General features: G+C 41.5%; 1 protein-coding gene across 4 annotated transcripts in view; it reads left to right on the forward strand.

The window, feature by feature from the left end:
• The window catches only part of Dock4 (dedicator of cytokinesis 4), a 415,077-nt gene that overhangs the window by 351,957 nt on the left and 40,186 nt on the right, over positions 1-22,934 (forward strand). For 3 of the 4 annotated variants that reach the window (XM_051145099.1, XM_051145092.1, XM_051145105.1), the window contains exons 31-37: positions 2,579-2,727; positions 4,382-4,467; positions 9,079-9,105; positions 9,250-9,345; positions 10,131-10,191; positions 14,097-14,190; positions 22,004-22,152. In XM_051145099.1, the coding sequence (XP_051001056.1) occupies positions 2,579-2,727; positions 4,382-4,467; positions 9,079-9,105; positions 9,250-9,345; positions 10,131-10,191; positions 14,097-14,190; positions 22,004-22,152 (662 nt within the window). The remainder of the gene's footprint in view (positions 1-2,578; positions 2,728-4,381; positions 4,468-9,078; positions 9,106-9,249; positions 9,346-10,130; positions 10,192-14,096; positions 14,191-22,003; positions 22,153-22,934) is intronic. The other variant, XM_051145097.1, reaches the window with a different exon arrangement.

Here is a 22,934-nt window from a genome sequence, read left to right on the forward strand (position 1 = left end):
GTCTTTGTTTGTTTGTTTGTTTTTTAAGTGATTTCATCCATTAGATGATGCCAAGCTCTATCATTGACAATTCTGCAAGGTTCCTAAGTCTGGCTTTGGGAGTGGTCAGGGCATTGTGTACATGAGAATATCTCAAAAGAGCTCCAAGCAGAAGCCGTTATCCTTCCTCCATCTGAAACTAGTTTCTGCTCCTCCTCCAAGTTCCATCTCCTTTCGTAGCAGGATTTACTCTCACTCATGCTTTACAGTTAGGCCAGGACAATGTACCTCAAACCTGGCCTCCTGTTCCTATTTCTATGGCTGGTGCTTTGGGACCAAAGTCGACCATGACCTAACTGTCATCAGTTTTCCCAGGTTGTCCCCCAAAGTTATGTATAATAACCTTGTAAAAGCGTGCGCGCGCGCACACACACACACACACACACACACACACACACCTGAAGAGTCACACTTCCTTTCTCATCCCACCTGGTACGTAACCCAGGCTACCGCTGCCAGTCTCTCCCTGACCTCCTCCACACTTCCAGATGTGACAGACTGCCCAAGCTGTTTCCAGGAGTACCTTCTGTTCATATATTAGGGTGGCTGCTGCTTATTTCCCAGTCTAGTGAGATAACCTATCCAAGCTACTTTCCTCAGTTTCCCTGGGTCCAATGAGCTGTACCACCACAGTGGTTCCTGACAGTAGATGTGCATCTCTGCAGTAGCCTTGGTGTTTGTTGTGTTTTATGTTTGTAAGCAATACATGGTTCAAATTATACAAGGCATTCCTATTTATTGAGCCCTTGAATAAAATAGATTAATGATTGAATTGATGAAACAAATATAAAATACATATCTATACTAAAAGAAACTACTTTTTACTACTATCTTTTGACTTCCCAAAGTTCCAAGATCTAAACTAAATTTATAATTTATCACCTGCCAAAACATATTCTGGAAAGAGATACTTGTTTTAACGCTTCCCCCCTCTCTGTTGATTTTGGTTTTTTGGTGTTTTTTATAGTCATGTAACAAGGTTGAAAGCTCCTAGCTCTATTTTTACTCAGCTAGTGTCTTATCCGGTAAAGTAGAGACCTAAAGGGTGTCCTGGACTTTGTGGATCATAGGGTACATAGGGAAGATGTTGAACACTGCTGTTCTTTCAGGGAATATCATGGGAAACACTACAGCTTATACTAGCATACAGTATTATGTTCAGCTACAAGAAATAGTACTCCTCCCATGCTGCTGGGGCAGGGAGAGTTTCCTCATGATGAAAGTGGTCATGGTCTGAGTCTATGAAAGAATAAACACCCTGTAGTAGAACAAATCAGAAAATGTTTCCATGAAGCCACCTACCTTCCACCTGACCTCTGAGCTTGTCATAGGAATTCCAGGTAGGTCCTTCAGCATCATAGGCTTTTAACTACGATACTGAGAAAGAACATATTATTCATGGCATGTCGTTTTCTTTCTATCAACATAGAAAACTCTGAGATTTAACACAGACTAATGGACTTCAGGTCTTCCTCATGCACAACGTCGCTTGTGTCCCTGCTGCTGCCTGCTTTCCTTTGCTCTGATCAAGGCTACCATACCTCTTAGCATTTGGTTACTCACCAGTTGGAGTTCAATATTGTTATGTTTTAGTCTTTTCAGAAAACAGTTGAAGGCTTTGAGGGGGCTGCATTTAGACTTTTGTTTAGGCTGTGTGTTATTTATTTTTTCTTTAAATATAAACAGAAGCCAGTTTTTCTCATATAAAAATAATTTGAAGTTGCAGTTTTACCTCCCAGAGATAACAGCTGTGGTTACCTTAGGGAAATCTTCTAAGTTAGTATTTTTTTCTGTTGATGTTACAAGCGGGGTATTGCTTACTTGTATTTCTGTGTGCCTCGTGTATTCTTGGTGCCCACAAAGGCCAGAAGAAGACATCAGATCCTTTGGGACTGCATGTACCGGAGGTTATAAGCCACCATGTGGCTTCTGGGTGATCTGAACTATTTTTTTTTTTCTGATTAGCTTATAATTTATTTTTTATTTTTTATTTTTTATTAATTTATTCTTGTTACATCTCAATGTTTATCCCATCCCTTGTATCCTCCCATTCCTCCCCCCCCCCCATTTTCCCATTATTCCCCTCCCCTATGACTGTTCCTGAGGGAGATTACGTCCCCCTATATATTCTCATGGAATACTACTCAGCTATTAAAAACAAGGAATTCCCGAGATCTGAACTATTGAACCACCTCTCCAGCCTCTTACGCATTGTTAAGTGAAAGATTTTCCCATATAATCATACCTTGTTTTTCATTCACTTAAATTATGTTGGAAAAGTTCAATTGTGTTACTCTTTAGCCACATTTTTAAAAACGCATCTAATTTTTTTTACAAGAATGTACAGTGATACAACATTCTGATTTATGTTGTTTTACTTGGATGCTATGAGTTCTTATCTGGGGAAATAACTATAGTTGATATTTTATGGTAGTTCTAACTAAATGGTAGTTTTACCTAAATTTTATAATAGTAGTCTTTTTAAAATTTTATTAAGACTAAACATACTGAAACTCAAAAAATATTTTGCTTAATTTAGGAGAACACAAACTTCATTTCATCCCTGCCCTGATTGGGCCCTTTCTGGAAGTGACCTTGATTCCCCAGCCAGATCTCCGGAATGTCATGATTCCCATCTTTCATGATATGATGGACTGGGAGCAGAGGAGGAGTGGCAACTTTAAACAGGTAGGCGGTGTCACTCGTCAGAACTGACAGGGACTTTCACCTCCCTCAGGTGTCTCCAGATCCTCCCTGGTCCAGTGTACCCAGAGCCAGGAGGACCTGTCCTCCCTGTGCCACACAGCCTTGGGTACTTGCTTCTTGTTCCCCTGGGCCTTCACAGAAATGCTGAAAGCCCATTTTATTCCTTTCAGCTAAAAAAAATTCTTTGACTTTTGACTTACCAAGTCTGTATTTAAGAATTTACCGAGGGTTGTTTGCTCCCAGCTGGACACGGCTCAGAGGAATCGGAAGGTTAATGATTCTTTAAGCCATTGAGCTCTCAGCAGTCTGCACATTGTGTTTGGTGAATGACTAGGCTTTGAGCATTTGATTCACAGTATGTTTTATTGCTCTTAGCTTGAAGCATTGAAAATTAATTTGGAGGAGAAAGCAGCGGAAAATCTCACAAAGGAAATTCCAAGGGGATGAACCTATCGTCTCTTGCTGACTTAGGTTCTAATAGGGCTGCTCCAGTTGGAGAAGAGAATCATCCTTATTGCAAAGCCAGATCTGTACAGAGTCAGGCACTGTTGCCAGTCCAAGTCTGTTGTGGGAAGTAGGAAAACCACGCACTCACATAGTGACTGCGCAAACTTGCTTGCCCACAGGACGTGGCCCTCCACGCTTCTCCGCAGGAGGCCATCTTCAGAAAAGTGCTTGTCATCTGTATAAGCAATTTGGTTGCATTCATAGACCTTTCCTATTGCCAAATGTGTGGGCATTTTACTTGTATCCGTCTATACATTTATTTTCAAGAAAGCTAATGGGTAAGCGAAAACCTATAAGCAAACTGTGCTTGGTAGGGAACTCCGCTTTCCTTCCCCCTCATCTTTATCTCTTGATTGACATTTGATTTAAAAGAGTAATTGGGCTCAGTCCTTTAGCAACGCTGAATATCCATCTCAAACCTGAATTGCCTTAACTCTGGCTGCGGCTTGTCATTTTCTCTCTTCTCTTGCCTCATACAGATAAAGGGAAATTTCCCCTTCCTGATATTGAAGTTATAAGGACTTTACATCCTTGAAAATATAAATGTTTTGATTACAGTTTTCAGGAAATATGTCCTTTAGCTCTCCTGCTGCTTACTGCTGACTTAGACTATTTCTGTGGGTCTACCATCTGTACATGGCTAGGATGAGTTCTCAACTTCAGCAAAGATTTAGTGCAACCTCAAACTGTTTTAGGAAAGAAAACAGATATAAAAACACATTAAGGATTTAAATTAATGTATGTGGGCATGCTAGTTTTCTGGTGTTCTCAGATATAGTGATGTAAAGAAAAAAAGAAATAGGACTTGCCAGTTTTGATAGTCCCTAAAAAAAGAATGGAAATGTTTGAGTCGGGCTGCTAGCATTTATGTTGGAATCCCAGATAGATAGACGCTGTCTTTGGCAGCAGGAAAAGCTAGGCAGCTAGGAGTGTGAAGTCATGTTGACTGCATCTAAATTAGCCCCCTGGAATTCCACAGGGAGGCTTGCTATTAACCATGGCTGACAATGTCACTTTGACAAAGTGTACTACAGCTTTTGCCTGGCATAAGGAAAGTCATACACCAATTTGCCTAAAGATCTTACATGTGAAGTGAGAGGGAAGAGAGTAATATTTGGGTGTGTTTCAGGTGGAAGCCAAGCTAATTGACAAATTGGATAGCCTGATGTCAGAGGGCAAAGGTGATGAAACGTACCGTGAGCTCTTCAACAGTATGTGAGTAATGTGCTTCTCTCCAGTTGGTTCTATTGAGGACATCTGGTGTCAGTCCCGAGCTGTTCTGCGCCACGGCAGATGAGAGCTGCAGAGACAGCTTGGGTCTCCTAGGAGAGCTTTGCCTTTGCGGAGTGTGAAATAAAGGATAATTGCCTGAATCTAGCAAGTGGATCATATTATGTCGATGGTTCGACATGTCTCCTTGTTGTAATCTCAGATTAGGACAGGTCGCCTGTGTTACATAACAAGTCTCACTCTTTTCATGCATGGTAATTTTAAGGGAAAATAAAGCCATTGTTACAAGATAATGATTTTAAAGAGAGTTATGAGTGGGAGAGGAAGAAAAGTGTGTGATTATAACATTTTGTGTATAGTGTTTTCCAAAACATGACTCTGGCTGATTGGCTGGTTGAAAAATTAACTTAGTTTGTGCCTGATGCTCAGCACCTGCTTTAATCCGTAGACGCTGGCAATTTGTTCAGGGCTTGTTAAATGCTTCCCAAGGGCTTCTTATTAGAATGACACCAAAGCAAGTCATTTCTAGTAAGTTTGGTGCTGGGGATTTGTAAGGACAATAGAGGAAAAAGAATGGAGTTCTATGAAGGGACTTTGAGATTGTCCCAACTGCTCCAATATGATCACAGTCACGGGATGGATTGCTTGTATCCTGTGTCAGCTCACTGTGTCCTCATATCATGTGTCAGCTTATTGTGTCAGAACAGCCAGAGTGGAGACATGATGCTGGCTGACTGCTTTGGGGTTTCCCACTTGGAATTTGCCCTCTTTATGATCTTAAAAATCTTAGTCATTTTTGGACCTAGTATTTTCATAACATTGTTAAGGGAGAAAATTAGCTCAGTGAGCTTGGAAAATGTTCACATTTCTCTCAAGTGCAAAAAGAAAAAGTAGCATTTCCCTTTTGTAAAATACACCTGTGCTTATATTTGTGCTAATCCATTGCCTAAGTGGGACTGATAACCAAGTGCAAGATCCAAGTTCATTTTAGGATTGCCAGTTAGCAACCCTGGCAATATGATTGTATAGGCTGTAAAATAATGCTGTCTTAAAATAGATAGGTTTGCCTGACAGGTTAGGTAGTCTTCAGCTTGCCTGATTCAAAATCACTCTTGAAGCTTTCAGGAAAATTATATAGAAAGGGAAAGCCAAAGGGGGCTACAGAGATTTCATGCGGTGGTGGTGGTGGTGGTGAGGGGTAAGATGTATTGTGAGCCCCGGTTACAGTTTTCTTCTGATACTGTAATTTAACCAGAACTTTGACTAATTAGTCACTTGTTCATTCTTGTGTACAAAGTGTCTGTCTTTCATGACAGCTGAAGTTTAGCAAGAATTCAGATTAAAACCTCATCCAACATAATAAATTGCCTTTGAAAAATGCTTTTATTTCAGTTACTAGTCCTTGGTTAGAACAAAGGACTAAACTACGAAAGCACTCAGAGGAATAAACCCCTTGAGATTTGTGATTAATTATTTATAATGAATTCATCAGACTAATAAATGCATGCCCTGTTTCTTTAATGCCTCTTATCTACTTTAGTAAGGGCCTGGTAATTTGCAATTTGGATTGCTTTTATATAAATATGACTGTGAAATAAAAGATGTACCTTGACATTAGAATCAAAGTAGTAATTAAGATATTAAGCCTCTATAATTAGGAGTATTTTAAGAGACCTGATACATTTGATGGGAATTTTTATTCTTTTGTTGGTTTTTAACATATTGCTAGAATATATAAATAAATAATAATAGAAATAGATAAAAACTTTTAAATACTATAAATATTTTACTTTAATGTTTTTATAGTCAGCATATTGAGACTAAAACAAATTTAAAGTGACAACTAAATAGAATTACTACCTGATCTCTGAAAAGAAAGTGAAAATATAAGTGTATTTCAAGAAACTATAAAATCCTTTTAATTTTTGGACCAGCAGTCACAATGCATTAGTGTAACCATGGTGAGTGGCTGCACACATGTGAATCAGGAAGGCATGCTGTTATGGTACAGATTCGCATTTACTCTGAAATCTGTGTCTAAAACTTCATAAAATTAGGCAAGAAGATGGAAGCTGGAAGGCACTTGCTGCTTGTGAGACTGTTGTACTTGGTCAAACCCCTTAGAACGAGACTTTTAGTCTGAGTGTAACGTCTTTGCCAAAAATCCATCTCACCTTCCCTAACCCCCAAGGGCTTCATTTATGTATATTATCACTTTCTTTTCAATAAGTGGAGTTTCCTATTTTTTGATAACACAGAAATGGTAGCCAACAGAACACAGTATGAGATACCCAAAATCAGGTGTCAGAAAGAACTGTATGCTGCACGACTGGTTCCCCCTCACTTAAGACCTGGCTTCTGTGCCAACTTCCCAGACACGCCCACGTGTTGGGTAAGGATGTCACAGAGGCTCTGCTGGGGAGACACAACAGAGCTGCCTGCTGCCCTGAGGCTCTAATTAGCTTTGCAAAGGAAGTGACATCTATTTCAGGTCTGCCCTCCATTCTGTCCAATCCAGCACGACTCCGAATTATTCCAAAGATCTTAACCAATGATTGCATGTTTCGTCATGGCCGGGATTTGGGACACTGGTTCTATAACACCGTGCCTCAAGTATCCCAATCTGTTGGCCGTGCCTGTTGTTTGAGAAGAATGTGTGTGTCAGAACAGTGTTCTTGGCATTTTCCTGGTAGGATATAGAAAGACAGATTGAAAATTAACCCACCACTGTCCAGCCCGATCTCCTTCATGGTGAACAGCGGCACTGGGCTGTTCTGCATTCTGTCCTGCTCTTCATTGGATGGGACTGCCCACTGCAAAATGCAGAAAAGCTTTGTGAGAAACTTGTCTCGTACTTTATGAGATGAGGTCTCTGAATGCACCACACCAGCACTAGAGCATGGGCACAGACAAGGAGAAATATAGAGTTTCTTGGTAAAGGTTTATTTTGTCTGTGGCTATATTCTTTTCCAATTTACCAAGATAATCTAGAAAGACACTTTTCCTATGCTGATAGCCTCCTTGGGATGTATGTTTCAGGTGACCTGGAATGGAGGAGGATTCCCAAATGAAGTAGTAAGCCTGGCCAAGGATGCAGATGAGTGAAGTTCTAGACGTGCTCCTAATGGTCTTGAGTCATTGCAGGGAGCAGGCTATACAGAGCTGTGCCTCTTCTGAGAGGATGATGTAGCTCCTCAGGAAGCTGAAAATTAATGAAAGTCATAAATGAAGACTCTGTATATTTTTAGAATTCTTACTTAACTTGAGTTTGCTTTTTACCCTCTAAGTATGTTAGGTGTGGGCTGTCACTTGGAGAAATTTCTGTAGCATCCTGCATGATTTGGCAGGATGCGAGAATTTGGTTCATTACCAGTTTGCCATTTACACTCTAAGCAGGTGCTGTTCAGTGGTTTATAAGTGAAAACACATTTAAACAAACTGAGAGGCCTTCCCTAGGGGTTCAGTCAGGGCAAGCCCCACACCTCCTGTATGCCATCTCTCTCTCTCTGCCCAACCCACATTAAAATCAGTCAGGAAAGCATATAATGTAACAGACAACAGGCATGGAGAACAGGCAGCACACTGGGTACTAGAATGGCAATAGCAAGAAAAAGAAATAGGGATGGAAAGAAAATTATACAATAATATAGCCACAGACAAAATAAACCCTTTACCAGGATAGTTTTCCCTTTACTGTTTTTTTCCAACTAAGTACAGATATGACATGCTTACATGATATCTATAGGAAATGTGTACACACACACACACACACACACACATACACATACTGTCCCCGCTCCCACCCCCTTTTTAAAATTCAGGATGCAAGAGAAAAAAAAAGATTTTGGACAAAAAATGATGATCATTGAAATAAGAGGAATGAGGAAGTATACAGACACCCCCCTCACTCGAGTTCTTCTATCTTTGGGGGACAGTTCAGTAAGGAAAGCCTTTACCAAGTACAGCATTAATTTGCAGAGAGGAGTGAAAGCAAATCAGGTCCTCATCACGATGACTGTTAATGTTTTGTGTTGACATAGTGCCTCTGCTCCAAGGTGTTTAGGATTAGGGGAAATGTAGGAGGAGAGATGTGGCTCAGGCGCTCGTCATCAATCTGCTGTAGCAACCACTTAGAAAATCCTCCGTGATTAATGACAAAGTGAATGAAACCGTTGAGTGAGTGCACAGATAGTACAATATGTATTGAGTGGGCAAATGCTAAGTGAAGGGAGAAAACGCAGAACGTCACACCGCCTGTACAAGGATTTTCCTGTAGCAGTTGCACTGCAGCAGAGTTGCTTGGGCGAAGATGCATTCCACTGAGAGGTAGGAAAACATTTTTCTGGGACTAAAGCAAGCTCTTTACTTGGAAGTAAACTTGGAGGGACTCGTGCGTTCGCTTCCGCGCTGTTATTTAATGTGGCAAGGCACCAGTTCCCCAGTCTCCATCAGCATAACAGAGAAGCCAGGGGGAAAATGTCTTTGAGCTGTGAGGTGCTTGTGTGTATTTGAAAGCATGATTCTGTGCATGTGTTCATATTTTATAACATGGATAATCTGAAAATCGATTTGCTTTGTCAATGCTTCCTGGATTAGAATTCCACTATTTGGTCCCTACCCTAGGTAAGACATTGTTTGCAAATTGTCCTACTTGTGAGATATTGCAGTGGTTGCTAAGGCATTTAAGGTACTGATGAAAGTAAAATGGTTGTCATGGTGACTGATAAAAATAAATGTTGAAAATGCCCTGGGTTCTTTCTTTTCCAGTCTACTAAAGAAAATTGAGCGGGAAACATGGAGGGAAAGTGGCGTTTCATTAATTGCCACTGTCACTCGGCTGATGGAGAGGTTGTTAGACTACAGGTAAGCTGCATCCCGAGATTCCAGATACGATACATTCTAGTTAAAAGCTCAAATCGCTGGACGATAATTAGCACTGCACTTGCGCTAATCAGTCAAAGAACGCTAGTCAGCACCTGGGCTTCAAACCGGCTCGTTCAGTTTCAGATCTGGTTCTGGTGTTTGTTTCCTTGTTTGTTTAGTTCTGGTTGTGATAACTCTTTCAAAGTCTCGTTAAGTCGAAAGAGTTCTCAGAGTCCTTGACAGTCCTCAAAAATAGAACAGAAAGAAAAAATCGGGGGTATTTACACTCACCCACTCAAATGGTCCATACACTTTAGAATGAGTCTATGCAATTGTACCAATGTGCTGCACCGTCAAAGGGGGGGGCAGAGTGCACTGTTATCTTCCCCAAATGCAATTTATTTTTATTTCCATTTATCTTGACCTTAGAGCAGGCTCTTCTATGCATGGTGGTTCTCTTTTATTTTAAGAGCGGGACTTTCCTCATTGTCTCTGGCCAGACGCCCAGCTGCTCTACTCCTCGAATGAGGGATGGGCACCCTATCTCCCCTGAGCCCCTGTCCATTGAGAGGGACAGTCCCTAGCAGACACTGCAGCCTCAGGAGTCAGTCTCTGTTCCCAGTCACATCAGAGACCTTCAGTCCCAGCCGCCTTTCCCTGAATCCACACAATCATCTCTGATCTCTGAGGACACCTCACCCACCCCCACACCAGACACTGAAAAACAAACTGTGTTTTCCCTACAAAATGAAGTGTAGAGTGTGACTCTTGCTTTCTGTTTTCAGGGACTGCATGAAAATGGGAGAAGTAGATGGCAAGAAGATCGGGTGCACAGTTAGCCTCCTGGTTGGTAACCTGGACTTTTGTTTCTCCCTTCCTCCCAACCTTTGCTGTTCTTCACAGAAATACTAATTTTTGTGTGTTTTAATCTGTATGTGCCCTTTTCCAGGATGTTTCTTACAAAAATGTAAAACAAAACCAAACAATTTTTAAAAGAAAGATGGTGCGCTTTAGGTTGAATGAAGTCCATAAAATCCTCAGCTGAGACCATTTCAGAATGCCCCGGCTATGTGCTGGGCTGGTAGCAGTGAGCAGACCTCAGTGACGTCACAGAGGGGCTGAGGGATGCAGTCTTCCCCTGTTGAATTTCTTATTTAACTTATTGCTAGGGAAAGCACAATAGCCAAATTGAGGTGCCTTTCTTTCTCAGTCAAGCATTCCTCCCTGCCCAGTTCCTATCTCATCCTTACACTTATTGTATATTTACTAACAATTATTGAACTTTTCTAACCAGAAAATTTTCTATTTCATATACTTAAATTTCACTCACTAGCCTTTTTGCAGATTGAAATCATAATAGCATTATTGCAAAGAGTTGTATTACAATGTATATATATGCATACATATACATTTCTTTTTTGAATATATATACACACACACACATACATACATATCTCTCTGCAGTCTAAAGCACAGTTACTCTGGGCCAACCAAAATTTATAAAAAGTGTCACCTATCTTATTAAATAGAATGGCATTTCAATCACACGTTGGACATTAGTTTTTGTATTTGCTATATGGTAAATTAATACTTTTGCTGCCTTTCCTTCATCTCACTGGGAAATGAAGAGGAATGGCTTCCTCCAGTCTGAACTTGTGGATGTCACAGTTTCTTCTTGTTGTATTTCTGAGAGCACATGAGACTTTGTTATTTGCTCTAAACATTTATACTGTTGTTGGCATTCTTGCCCTGACACCCTGAACCCTTTGCACCTGCACTTTGCCTGCTCTATCTTTCTGTTGCTCTATTTTTTTTTTTTCTATATTCCTCTTCACTTCTGAGGTCATGACATCATCTTTCTTTACCACACCCACCTCTTCCTTCACATTTCTACTGAGTTGTTACATCTCTACCTCGATTACCAGCCCCTAAAAATAGTGAGAACTACGCATGCCCTTTGAGTGTGCATCCTGTGCACACTGATGTACTTATATAATTTTCTTCCTTAGAGCCAACAGGGAGCTGGCCACCAGCCCACCCACTGTGAGGCCATTTACCTCTCCTCTAACAGTTCTTTCTCAACTTGTCACAGCCTTCCCTCTCTTCCGCCTCCCATTTTCTCAGTGCTTTTTGTCTAGCTTCCCTCACGATCAGGGGCCTCAGCCTTTTCCATGCCCTTGTGTGTACGCCGCATGCTCTGTGAGCTTCAGTTTGAATGCTCAGCCCAGGCACAAAAGCTCACAAATAACCTCAAAACAAAGTGCTTACCTGTTTGCCAAGGAAGCCTCTTCCATCATCCTCACCGTCCTTCCCAAGTGCCTTCTCTTTGGTGGTGAGCACATTAATGCAGCCCCTAGCTTCCTCTCCTCACCTGGTCCAGCAGAAGAGGCCCTTTCCTTTTGGTGAAGGAATGAATGCTTTACCCAGTGTTCCTTAGTGTCTCCTAATAGGAGCATGACAGAAACCTCCTAAATCAGGGGCCCTGTCTGCAATTAATTAGGACTGATACCAGTAGCTCTGGAGTGTGACAAAGAGCAGAAAACATGAGCATTTTGAAAGCTGCTCCAATTTCAAATCAGCACAAGAATCCTTATTAAAAATCCAGATTTATCACTTTGAAGCTAATCTCTTTAGCTCCTACTCCATATGGAAAGCTTTTGATGTTTTCTAGTGGCAATATGGTTCTCCCCACCACCTTCCTGTAAGGTCAGCAGCAGAGCCTGTTCAGGCCTCTGAATGCTGGTGTGCGAGCTGAGCTTAGCTCCAGTGTGCTTCAGTTGGTGACAGTGCGGAATATTTGACATGACTAACAGGAGGAATTGTAATTATTATTTTGTTCTCTGTGTTACAATTTTAGCAGACATATGTGAGAAATTGTCATCTGCCGGCTGGGGAGATGTTGAATTTTGTTTTTTTGTTAAGGAGGAATATTCATTTACAGAGCGATCACTTATTTTTGTTCTGAAAGAATGCAGCAGCTTCTTACCAGAAAGCTATTAGAACAAATCATCCTTTAATAATGGAAAGCCTGCTGTGGGGTTGTTAGATTGTGTTTATGGTACAATTCTTGCTAATTGAAATGATTTTGATGATAATGAGGGTGGGTTGAGTAGCATTGTTTACTTGGCTTTTTAAAGAATGCCAGGAAATGAAAGGCAAGGAGAGAGAGAGCCGATGGATCAGAAATAAGAATGCATTCAACTCAACATCAGTGTCTACATAGTGAAAAGAGTCCTTGGGGTCAAGAATGGACACCAGTCAGATAATGGGCAGACGGAGCCTTTGAAAGTTGATCATTATGTTCCTGACTGGCTCATCAGAGATAGAAACCTATAGAATTCCTGGCATTTTCTGTTTCAGAAACCTGCCACTTGTTCAAGTACGTAGCTTTCCTCCTCAGCACTAGCAGGCATCTTTCATGTACTGAGTAGCATCATGCCAACTAACAATTAGTAGTACTAGCAGCCCATGTGTCTGAAGCGGGGATTTCATGATGTCCATGCAGCTGATATATCTAGGTAAGGAAAAGTTGGATTTTTGATAAAACTTGGTAAAAATATTTTAGAGAATTTTAGTAAAAATCAGATGTGCTTAAGAATTAAATATTTAATATTTCAGTAAGCACATTCTATAATAATAAGCAGAAGTAAAATTCTCAAACGCCTTTCTGTTTTAAACATAAGCTGGAAACATAAAAACTTAATACAACCTCCAGGCACACTTTAATCCCAGCACTGGGAAGGAAGAGGCAGGTAGATCTCTGGGAGTTTGAGACCAGCTTGGCCTACATAATGAGTTCCAGGCCAGCCAGGGGTACATCATAAGACCCTGTCTCAAACAAACGACAAACAAAACAACAACAACATCAAACAACTTAGGAATGTATTTCAACAGTAAGAAGTATTTTCATGTGGTTTTTTTTTTTTAACATAATTTTCCAGGGAAGAAAAGTGTTTTTGTTTTGTAGTTGCATTGTTTTGTTTTGTGTTATATATATAAATAACCCTGGCTGACCAGGAACTCGTTATGTAGACCAGGCTGAGAGCCGCCTGCCTCTCCTTTCTTCAGGGATTAAAGGCATATGCTACCACACCTGGCAAGAAAACTCTTTTCCTTTCTTTATACTTCCTTATTTTATGACCCAGAGAGTTCTTTCTTTAGGAAAAAAAAAAAAGTATTAATGAAATTAAAGGAGATGTCCTTATTACTAATCAACATATTAAAAATATAGGTAACTTGTAAAAATATGTAACAATAGGTAGCAAGTTACGTATATTTTTAATATTTTAGTTAAATAGGCTGATTGCCCAGTTGACAGCTAAACTAAGAATAAATAATGGAAAGTAACAGGAGAACAATTGGGCGCAGTGGTAGTTGCAGCAGTTGGAATCTATGGCAGGAAAATCAGACTGTGACTTCAAGGCAAGTGTGGGATACAGACAAAACTCTGTCTTAAAAGCAAAAAGTAGTGAAAAGGAGAGAGAAAGAAAAAATTCGAATCATTGATAATAACCCAAGTAATACCAGCTTACCCGCTAATTGCCAGGTGTTTAACCCGGAATCAGACTGGAAATCTGCTACACTCCTTTAGTCCCTTCCTTTTATTTTTATTTTTTTTTTTAAAGATAACTTAGGAGGGAAAAGGAGTGTCTGTTCTCTTGACCTTGAGGACAGGTCTTTAACAAAGTTAAAGGAAATGCTTGTGGGCCTCAGTGCCGAGGAAACACCAGGCCTGTGCTTTTTTTTCACAGAACTTCTATAAGACTGAACTGAACAAGGAGGAGATGTACATCCGCTACATCCACAAACTCTACGATCTGCACCTCAAGGCTCAGAATTTCACAGGTAACTCTGCTTGGGGCCCAGATGTGAGGGAGTGGGGAGCTGGCTACAGGACGCATGCCATGATGGCTTCTCTGCTTTTCGCAATTAGGGATGAAGAATCCAGTATTTCTCTTCCAAAATCACAATGCGTTTTAATTATATGTATGTTTCTTAGTACTGCAGTTTTGTTTTGTTTTTTTGTTTTTTTTTTCAAGACAGGGTTTCTCTGTGTAGCCTTGGCCATCCTGGACTCACTTTGTAGACCAGGCTGGCCTCGAACTCACAGTGATCCGCCTGCCTCTGCCTCCCGAGTGCTGGCGTGTGCCACCACGCCCGGCTTGTTTTTTGTTTTTTTTTGTTTTGTTTTGTTTTGTTTTTGTTTTTTTAACTCTACCTGTGCATGGTTTTTCAGAGGATTAGGAAGTATGGACCTAACTCTTCATGGTATATTTGCACATAGTGTTTTGCTGTCTTCGTTTAGACGTGCGCTCTTTATAGCTGCAGTACTCTCTGTTTACTTACGGTATATGTGTTGTATCTATCTTCATTGGAAACTCCATCAGGTGGTGCCAATCATCTTTGCTTTCCAAGGCCATACTGATTTTAGAGAACTTTAAAAAGCTATACTATGTTTTCTAAGATACTGGCCACTCTGAGGACTCTGAGTTCATGCAGTTCTCAGTTTCCCTACATTTGATTTTTCCTGGAGGATTTTGGTGCTTACACACACACACACACACTCTCTCTCTCTCTCTCTCTCTCTCTCTCTCTCTCCCTCTCTCTCTCTCTCTCTCTCTCTCTCAAATGACATTTATTAGTATTGCAGTGGGGCTCCCTTGAGGTCTCCCACTTATTGAAGGGTGTATGGTATAGAGAAGTGACTTCATTGAGCTATGACCACCACTTAGATTTTAGTGCTTTTAAGAGATTGAACAGTGAAGAGTTGTCTTAAATTTTTCTACACATAAGAATCTCTTCATTGCCTGTCATACTAGCCAGCTTTCTGCTACTGGAACATGGTACCTATGACAACCAGCTTATAAAGAAGAGCAGTTAGTTTTGGCTCAGAGTTGTGGAGGTTCTGGTCCATTGTTAGTTTACCCTGCTGCTTCTGGACTTGTAGCAAGGTAGCATATGATGGTGGGGCAGGTACATGGCAAAGCCTAGGCATGATATGGGTGTGATGCGAGAGAAAAATAAAAAAACAAAGGAGCCTCGCAATCTCTTTGTGCGTGACACTGATAACCTAACCCTTTCCACTGAGCCCCCATCTCTCACAGTTTGCAGCCGTCTCTCCATAACACCGAGGTGAGGGCCAAGCTGCTTCTTTTAAGATAGTTTTCAATGGCATGTGTATGCACGAGTGACTGTAATGCATGTGCAGGAACCCTCCTAAGTAAGAGGATGTTAGAGCCCTTGAAAGTGGGATTGCGAGTGGTTGTGAGCTACCAGACATGACTGCTGGGAATGGGAGTCAGGCCTCCCAGAACTCTTAACTCCTGAGCTATCTTTCCAACCCAGGACCAAGCTTTAAAACATGGGGCATCGATGGACATTCCCGAACCCAAGCAACCGTTCCTGAACCTTGCCCCTGAAGGATGCGTTAGCCACAGTCAGAATTCTAAGTGTATAGTTCTTCCATTTTTATACTTCAAAGGCGTTGTCGTTTTCTCCTGGCCTCTCTGCTTGTGGTGAGAAGTATGTGGTTTTTTAGTGACCAATTATAGAACATTTTCTGCTTGCTTTTGTGAATTTGTATTTGGTCTTCAGTGGTTTATTGTGACGTCCATGGACATGGTTTTCTTAAAGTGTGACGTGCCTGGTTTTGCCAAGCTCTTCTGATCTATAAATGTGTTGCCTCACCAAGTCTAAAAAGGTTTTAGGCATTATTTTCTCAACTTATATTTTACATACCATTCCTTTCTTTTTGGACTGCAGTGAAATGACTATTTGGCCTCTGATCTTTGTCCTGTAAGTCCTAGGACTCTGTTCTTTCCCCTCAACTTTATTACTGTCTGTGGCTTAGACCAAATAGTTAACTTCACTTTATGTCACGACCACTGATTGTTCTCTATCATCTCCATTCAGATACTGGGCCTTTCCAACGAACTGTTTATTTTGTTATCATATTATTCCATTTTAAAGCTCCTTGTGAGCCGGGCGTGGTGGCGCATGCCTTTAATCCCAGCACTCGGGAGGCAGAAGCAGGTGGATCGCTGTGAGTTCAAGGCCAGCCTGGTCTACAAAGTGAGTCCAGGATGGCCAAGGCTACACAGAGAAACACTGTCTTGAAAAACCAAAAATAAATAAATAAATAAATAAATAAATAAAGCTCCTTGTTTTGTTGTTGTTTTATTTTCTTCTCATAGCTTCAGTTTCTATACAAAGAAATCATCTTTTCAGTTGCTCAAGAGTATTCACATTTACTACATGGAGCATGGTTTCAATAGCTGCTTCATAGTCTAAGCTAAAATGTGAGTCATCCTGGGGTTGGCATCTGTTAATTGCTTTTTCTCTTGGATAGTTATTTAGTTCTCTGGCTTCTTGAATGCCAAGTAATTTTAGATTACATCCTGGACCTTTTGAACATTATGTTATGAGATTCAGCATTCTGTCAAAATTGTTATTTTTAATTTTGGCAATCAGTCCAGTTGGCTTTGAACCTCAGTGTCTGCACCACCATCTAGAGGTTGTGATGATTCTCAGGCCTCTGAACTACTATTCCAGTTCTCTGCACGTGCACCCTCCACCCCCTGAACACGCGTCTTGCTTATGATCTATACCACTGTGTAGTGCTTATGTTTGGCTTTGTCCGCTCTACAGATATGCACCTTGGAGAGCAGCCCAAAACCTCACATACAAAACCAAAAGATCTTTCTTGAGCTCCCTTTTCTCTTTGATTCTCCATCCTTTCCATGGCCCAGGCACTCCTAGTTCTTAGTATTCTGGCTCTGAAGCTGAGCTTGGAAGACGAGGAGGAAGATGGAGAGTATAAGAGCTTAGTGCCACAGGAAGTGCTTTCCCAGCTCTGTGAGAGAAAAGTTCTTCTGGGAGCTGTGATTGTCTGATCCCATTTGCAGAGAGTCTGAGACAAGAGACATAAACAGCAGAAAATAAAAGGAGACAATTGAGCACATTGTGATCATCTTCTAGTGTGGCTATTCCTGGTTGATGTATTTGTCCTCAGTTGCTTTTCAAAGTCCTCTAAGAATTGCCTCACATGTTCTGTTTAAGTGCTTTGGTGTGCTTATTTGAGAAGACAGAGTGGAGGGGGCCTGTTCCATTTTAACCAGAATCCTTTCCATAAGTTTGAGAATGACAAATTGAGGGCTTTGCCCCACTGTTCTTCCAGGGGACTCTTGAACTGTGGCCCTCACTCAGTCTTCCAGTGAGTAAAAAAATCCTTTCAGTAACAGTCCTAGAACTATAACATGCCTCTAGGGCCTCTAGCTGGTCCCACTATCTCTGTAGCATTTCTGTTTATACTATGGAGATCTGCTTACTGCCCCTAACTCTTTTTTAACCTCCCTCAAGTTGAGTGCTGAGGTCTATGGATTCTTTCTTCCTGAAGTAGTTCCTGTCCTGGGGTTCTTTTCCTTCAAGCTCCCTTACTAACTACAAACCTGAAGCTGGAGTCACAGCCAGTTATGAACTGCCTTATGTCTAGGCTGGAACCCACAGTGGAGACCTTGGAGGAGCATCAAACCCTCTTAATCACTAAGCCAGCCATCTTTCCAGCCACATATTCTCTCTCTCTCTTTTTTTTTTTTTTTTTTGGTTTTCGAGACAGGGTTTTTCTGTATAGCCTTGGCTGTTCTGGAGTCCCTTTGAAGACCAGGCTGGCCTCGAACTTACAACGATCCGCCTGCCTCTGCCTCCCGAGTGCTGGGATTAAAGGCGTGTGCCACCACGCCCGGCTATATTCTCTATTTTAAAGCACTTAACATATTGCTTTTTATTAGTTATATTTCACATAATATGTATTATATAATATACATATATACACCCACACATATATATGATTGTATTCATGTATGGAGACAGACTGGTAATTCCCAGTAAAGGATGAGTTCTTTGTCTTCTGAGCTCTTACAAGAGCGCCTAGAAACACAAGACCTAAGTAAATACATCGCTGAAGAGTGCACTCGGCAATTAGATTTAACCCCTGGTATGAAGACTTTCCTTTAATGCTTATCGTGCCTGAATCATGAAAAGGACATTGCAGTGTAGTAGACAGTTTTACTTTAAAAACTGATAACATAAGAATTGAGAGAGTGAGCTGAAATCAGTTATTTCACATCAGTGCAAATATGTTTTGGTTTTCAACAAGAAAGTCTTAAATTTGAGGTGTCAGAGCTGGGTGCTTTTTCTCTATTTACTCAAAGTTCCATGTTCCACAGATCACACAACAGTGTGTGCTTTTATCGTGTAACATCACACTTAATGTATTTATTTAGTGTGTGTGCAGATGATGTATTTGTAAGGGCATGCCTGCCATGCGGGTATGCAGGTCACAGGAAAATGCTAGGCGTCAGTTCTCTCTTGCACCTTTACATGGGTCACGGGAATCCATATCAGATCACCAGGCTTGTACATTTAGTACCTGTACCTTCTGAGTCATCTCATTGGCCCTAACAGTTTTTCCTCTCGCTTATATGCTCATTTTTGTATGCGTCCTTCAAGAAAGTGAAATTTCAGGGAGAACCTTCCTTTCTGTTGAAATGATTTAACTTCTTTGCAGCCAGCCATCTGTGATGTTGCCCTGCATTCCTAATTCATCTCTGGTCTTCTGTGTTATTTCTTTTTGCATATTGCTTTCCTCACTGTACACTTGTCAAAATAATGGAATGGCCTACAGTTAACCTTTCTGTTTAGAATTTTAAACTCTTTAACGTTGTCCCTTGGAATGCATCCCTCTTCAGTACATGTCATCTCCCAAAGAACAGAAAGGTGAGCATAGAACAGCATGCTGAAACACTTGTAACTTTAGTTGTTCAAAGCCAGCCTCATAGGAGATCCTGTGGGCATAGCACCCTTAATCAGCACATCGCGAGATGCCCTCAGCGTGCTTACCTCCCTCAGAGGTGTATTGTCACTTTCCCAGTCAGATTTAAAGCACTTATGGGGCTGGAGAGATGGATCAGTGGTTAAGAACACTGGTTCTTCTTTCAGAGGGCCTGGGTTCAATTCCCGGCATCAACATGACAGCTCACAACTGTCTGTAACTCCAGTTCCAGGGGATCTGACACCCTCACATAGGCACACATGTAGACAAAACACCCATGCACATAAAATTTTTTTAAAAGCACTTATGATTTGTCCTCGCACCTCTCCGTTGCACGGCAGTCATTTCTCAGCATTTTCTGGCCACCTGTCAGCATTTCACCTGTACCTGGCCTTCTAAAGACGAACATGTCTAGGAAAGCAGCAGACAGGCTAGAAACATTTATTTTACTTTTTTATTTTATTTTGTGAATATAAAGTTCCTCAAAAGTTGATGGTGGAGCTTAAGGGCTTCAACTCTGAAGGCTGGAAGCCCTGCAGCTACAGAGGCTTCTTAAAAGTAGCAACAGCTGGGCCCGGTTTACTTGTTCTACATGGAGTGAGATGATGGGAGCAGCCAGAGGGTTAGCCGCCCCACCCCCACCCCCCCCCCTTCCAAAACCTAAATGTATCATTTTAACTGCTGAGAGTCGTTGCCAGGTGTTTATCAGGAGAGCAGCCGTGTGCACATACTGGCAGCAGGGACATACCACAGGACAAGGATAAGAGAAGATGGTGGGTTACAGGACTGCTACAAAATATCTGTTTAGTTTCACCAAGTTCATTGCTGAGGGTAAAAATTAGAGGCTTTGTCTCCCTGATGGTAAAAGGCAAAAGCAATGGGAACATAGGCCTTTCTTACCTCACTGTTTGGTATGTGGAGATGGTCAAATCATAGTGTTAAGAGCAGAACTTGGCCCAGCACCTTAGGACTTGGTGTGCAGTTACCTTAAGTAATAAGTGAAGAGCAAAGGCTCACCATGTATTGATATTCTATTTAAAGGCACTTTTACATCTGTGGAAAGCCATGAGGTGTGATAGTTAAATGGAGCTTGGGCGTTTTCCTTCAATTAAGAAAATGAGTTGGTTGTTACAGTATTTGAAGGAAAATTATTGTAGCCCTTCACCTATGACAGTGAATTCTGGCTCATAATATTCTTATTTGGTCATACATTTTATTCTGGAAAAGAAGCAACCTATAGAATGGCAAATAGTACATTAAATATACTCCCCATCTGTCAAGTAAGCATGCCATTTCTTCCTGTATGTATGAAAAACAATTTTACCTGTTTCTGCAATAAATCCAGTTAAGACAAACACATAGCACTTTCAGTGGCTTTATTGAAATGTATGGGGCCAGGGGCTGGTCATGGAGGTGTGTTCCTTTAATCCCAGCATTCAGGATACATAGTTAGGTTTATCTGTGTCACCTGAGGCCAGCCTAGTCTACATAGCAAGTTCTGGGCCAGACCTTGTGGATTCAGCCAGGTCATTATATGTGTAGCATTTGCCTGCTGTCCGTGCTGCAAGTGCTTCAGCCAACACCTCCATCCTCCCCAATCCCTACTCAGACGCTGGAGTCTAGTTTGGTTTGGTTTTGCGTTTTGTCATTCAGCTTCCTCTGGCCTTTTTGCCCCTTTCTAAACTCTGGCTACACTTGGAATCACCTTCCTGTGCTCCAGATTAAAAAAAAAAAAAAAAAAAATCTAGATTCCTTAATTAGCCAGTTCATTAGCTTCTTTTTTTTATTATTATTAATTTATTCTTGTTACATTTCAATGGTTATCCCATCCCTTGTATCCTCCCATTCTTCCCTCCCTCCCATTTTCCCATTATTCCCCTCCCCTATGACTGTTCCTGAGGGGGATTTTTCTCCCCCTGTATATGCTCATAGGGTATCAAGTCTCTTCTTGGTAAACTGCTATCCTTCCTCTGAGTGTCACCAGGTCTCCCCCTCCAGGGGACATGGTCAAATATGAGGCACCAGAGTCTGTGTGAAGTCATACTCCACTCTCATTAGCTTCTTAGTTGGGGTTTCTCTTGTAATAATGACCAAAAGCAGCTTGGTAAGGAAAGAATTTATCTCAACCTTACATCACAGCGCATCATCAATGGAAGCCAGGGCTGGAACTGAAGCAGACGCTGTGAAGGAGCGCTGCTTACTGGCTTGTTCCCTGTGGCTTGCTCAGGCTCCTTTCTTATACCACCCCGACCATCCACCCAAGGGTGCTTCTGCCTTACAGTGCAGTGGGCCTTCCAGTATCAAATTACCAGTCAGGAAAATGCTCCCAAAGACTTGCCCACAGGCCAAGCTGGTGGGAGCATTTTCTGAGTTGGGGTTTCTGCTTCTAGAACAAGTCTAGGTAGTGTCAAGTTGACATAAAACTGACCAGCACAGTTAGTAGTTAGTTAGTTAGGTAGTTAGTTAGCTTTTCAAAGTTTCCTAGTCTCCAAGAGACATATTTATGAATTGTCCCTGTAAACAATGCCACATCTGCACTACATCCTTGCATTGACTTTCTTGAACAGGTTAATTGTGGCCAGAGCACGGAGAACTAAAAACAGAAGAGAAAGACAGAAAATAATAGAAACTCAAAGATTCAATCCAGATCTCTAATGAATCTGTCACCAAGAGAAGTCACCACTAATTAACTCGTTCCTTCTTGTAGTCCTGACATTTTTCTACTATATAAGGAAATGCAGAAATATTGAGTTTGGGAAAAGCAATCCTACCTGCAAAGAGCTGGTTTGGGGCTCTGACTGACTTTCGTCCTCTTCCTTGACATTGCAGAGGCTGCCTACACCCTCCTATTGTATGACGAGCTGCTGGAATGGTCTGATCGGCCTCTCAGGGAGTTCCTGACCTACCCCATGCAAACAGAATGGCAGCGCAAGGAGCACCTGCACCTCACCATCATCCAGAACTTTGACAGAGGCAAAGTAGGTAGCAGTGACAACCCGTGGGTTTTGCCTTTATTTCTTCTCCAGCAGGGTCCTCACACTATGGAGTGTATTAGAAGCACCCAGCTTGTTAAAATAAACTATCCATGCCCAGCCCCAAGACATTCTGACCCCTAGGCATTCTGATTAATAGTTCTGTCATGGGCCTGGGAAATCTGTTGCTATAATGAGGCCTCTGGGAAATTCCCACATGCCCAACCTCTTTCTCAACTTTGGTTGATCTTGAGGTAGTGACATTGTCTTAGTCCACTCTAGCTACTATACAAACTTATATAGACTGGGAGTGCACATGGCAAGGGCACCTGCTAAGAAGCCTGATGACCTGAGGCCAAGGCCAGAACTCCAGTGTTAGGAAAAAAGAGCAGACTCCTGCAAGATGTCCTCCCTGACCCCTACACATGTGTTGTAATACATATGAGAATGCAGGTGCACATGTGTGTTCTCCCTCTCTCTCTCTCTCTCTCTCTCTCTCTCTCTCTCTCTCTCTCTCTCTCTCTCTCTCTCGGTGGCTCTCTCTCGGTGGCTTATAAACAACAACAGAAATTTATCTGCGTATTTGTCACTGTCTTGGAGACCTCAGGGTTGGACTCTTTCTTTTAAAAGACTATGACTCTGGGCACCAATGTTTATTTGATTTGAGCCCTTGGATACTTTACATATCTCTTCCAAATCTCAAAGGTTAGTCAGAGTGTTAAATACAGCAAGTGGCTTGTTTCTCTATAGAGCACAGTTGGGTGTGTCTAGCATTTTGGTGCAAGTAA

Source organism: Acomys russatus, chromosome 1 (assembly GCF_903995435.1).
Source record: "Acomys russatus chromosome 1, mAcoRus1.1, whole genome shotgun sequence".
Classification (NCBI taxonomy): domain Eukaryota; kingdom Metazoa; phylum Chordata; class Mammalia; order Rodentia; family Muridae; genus Acomys; species Acomys russatus.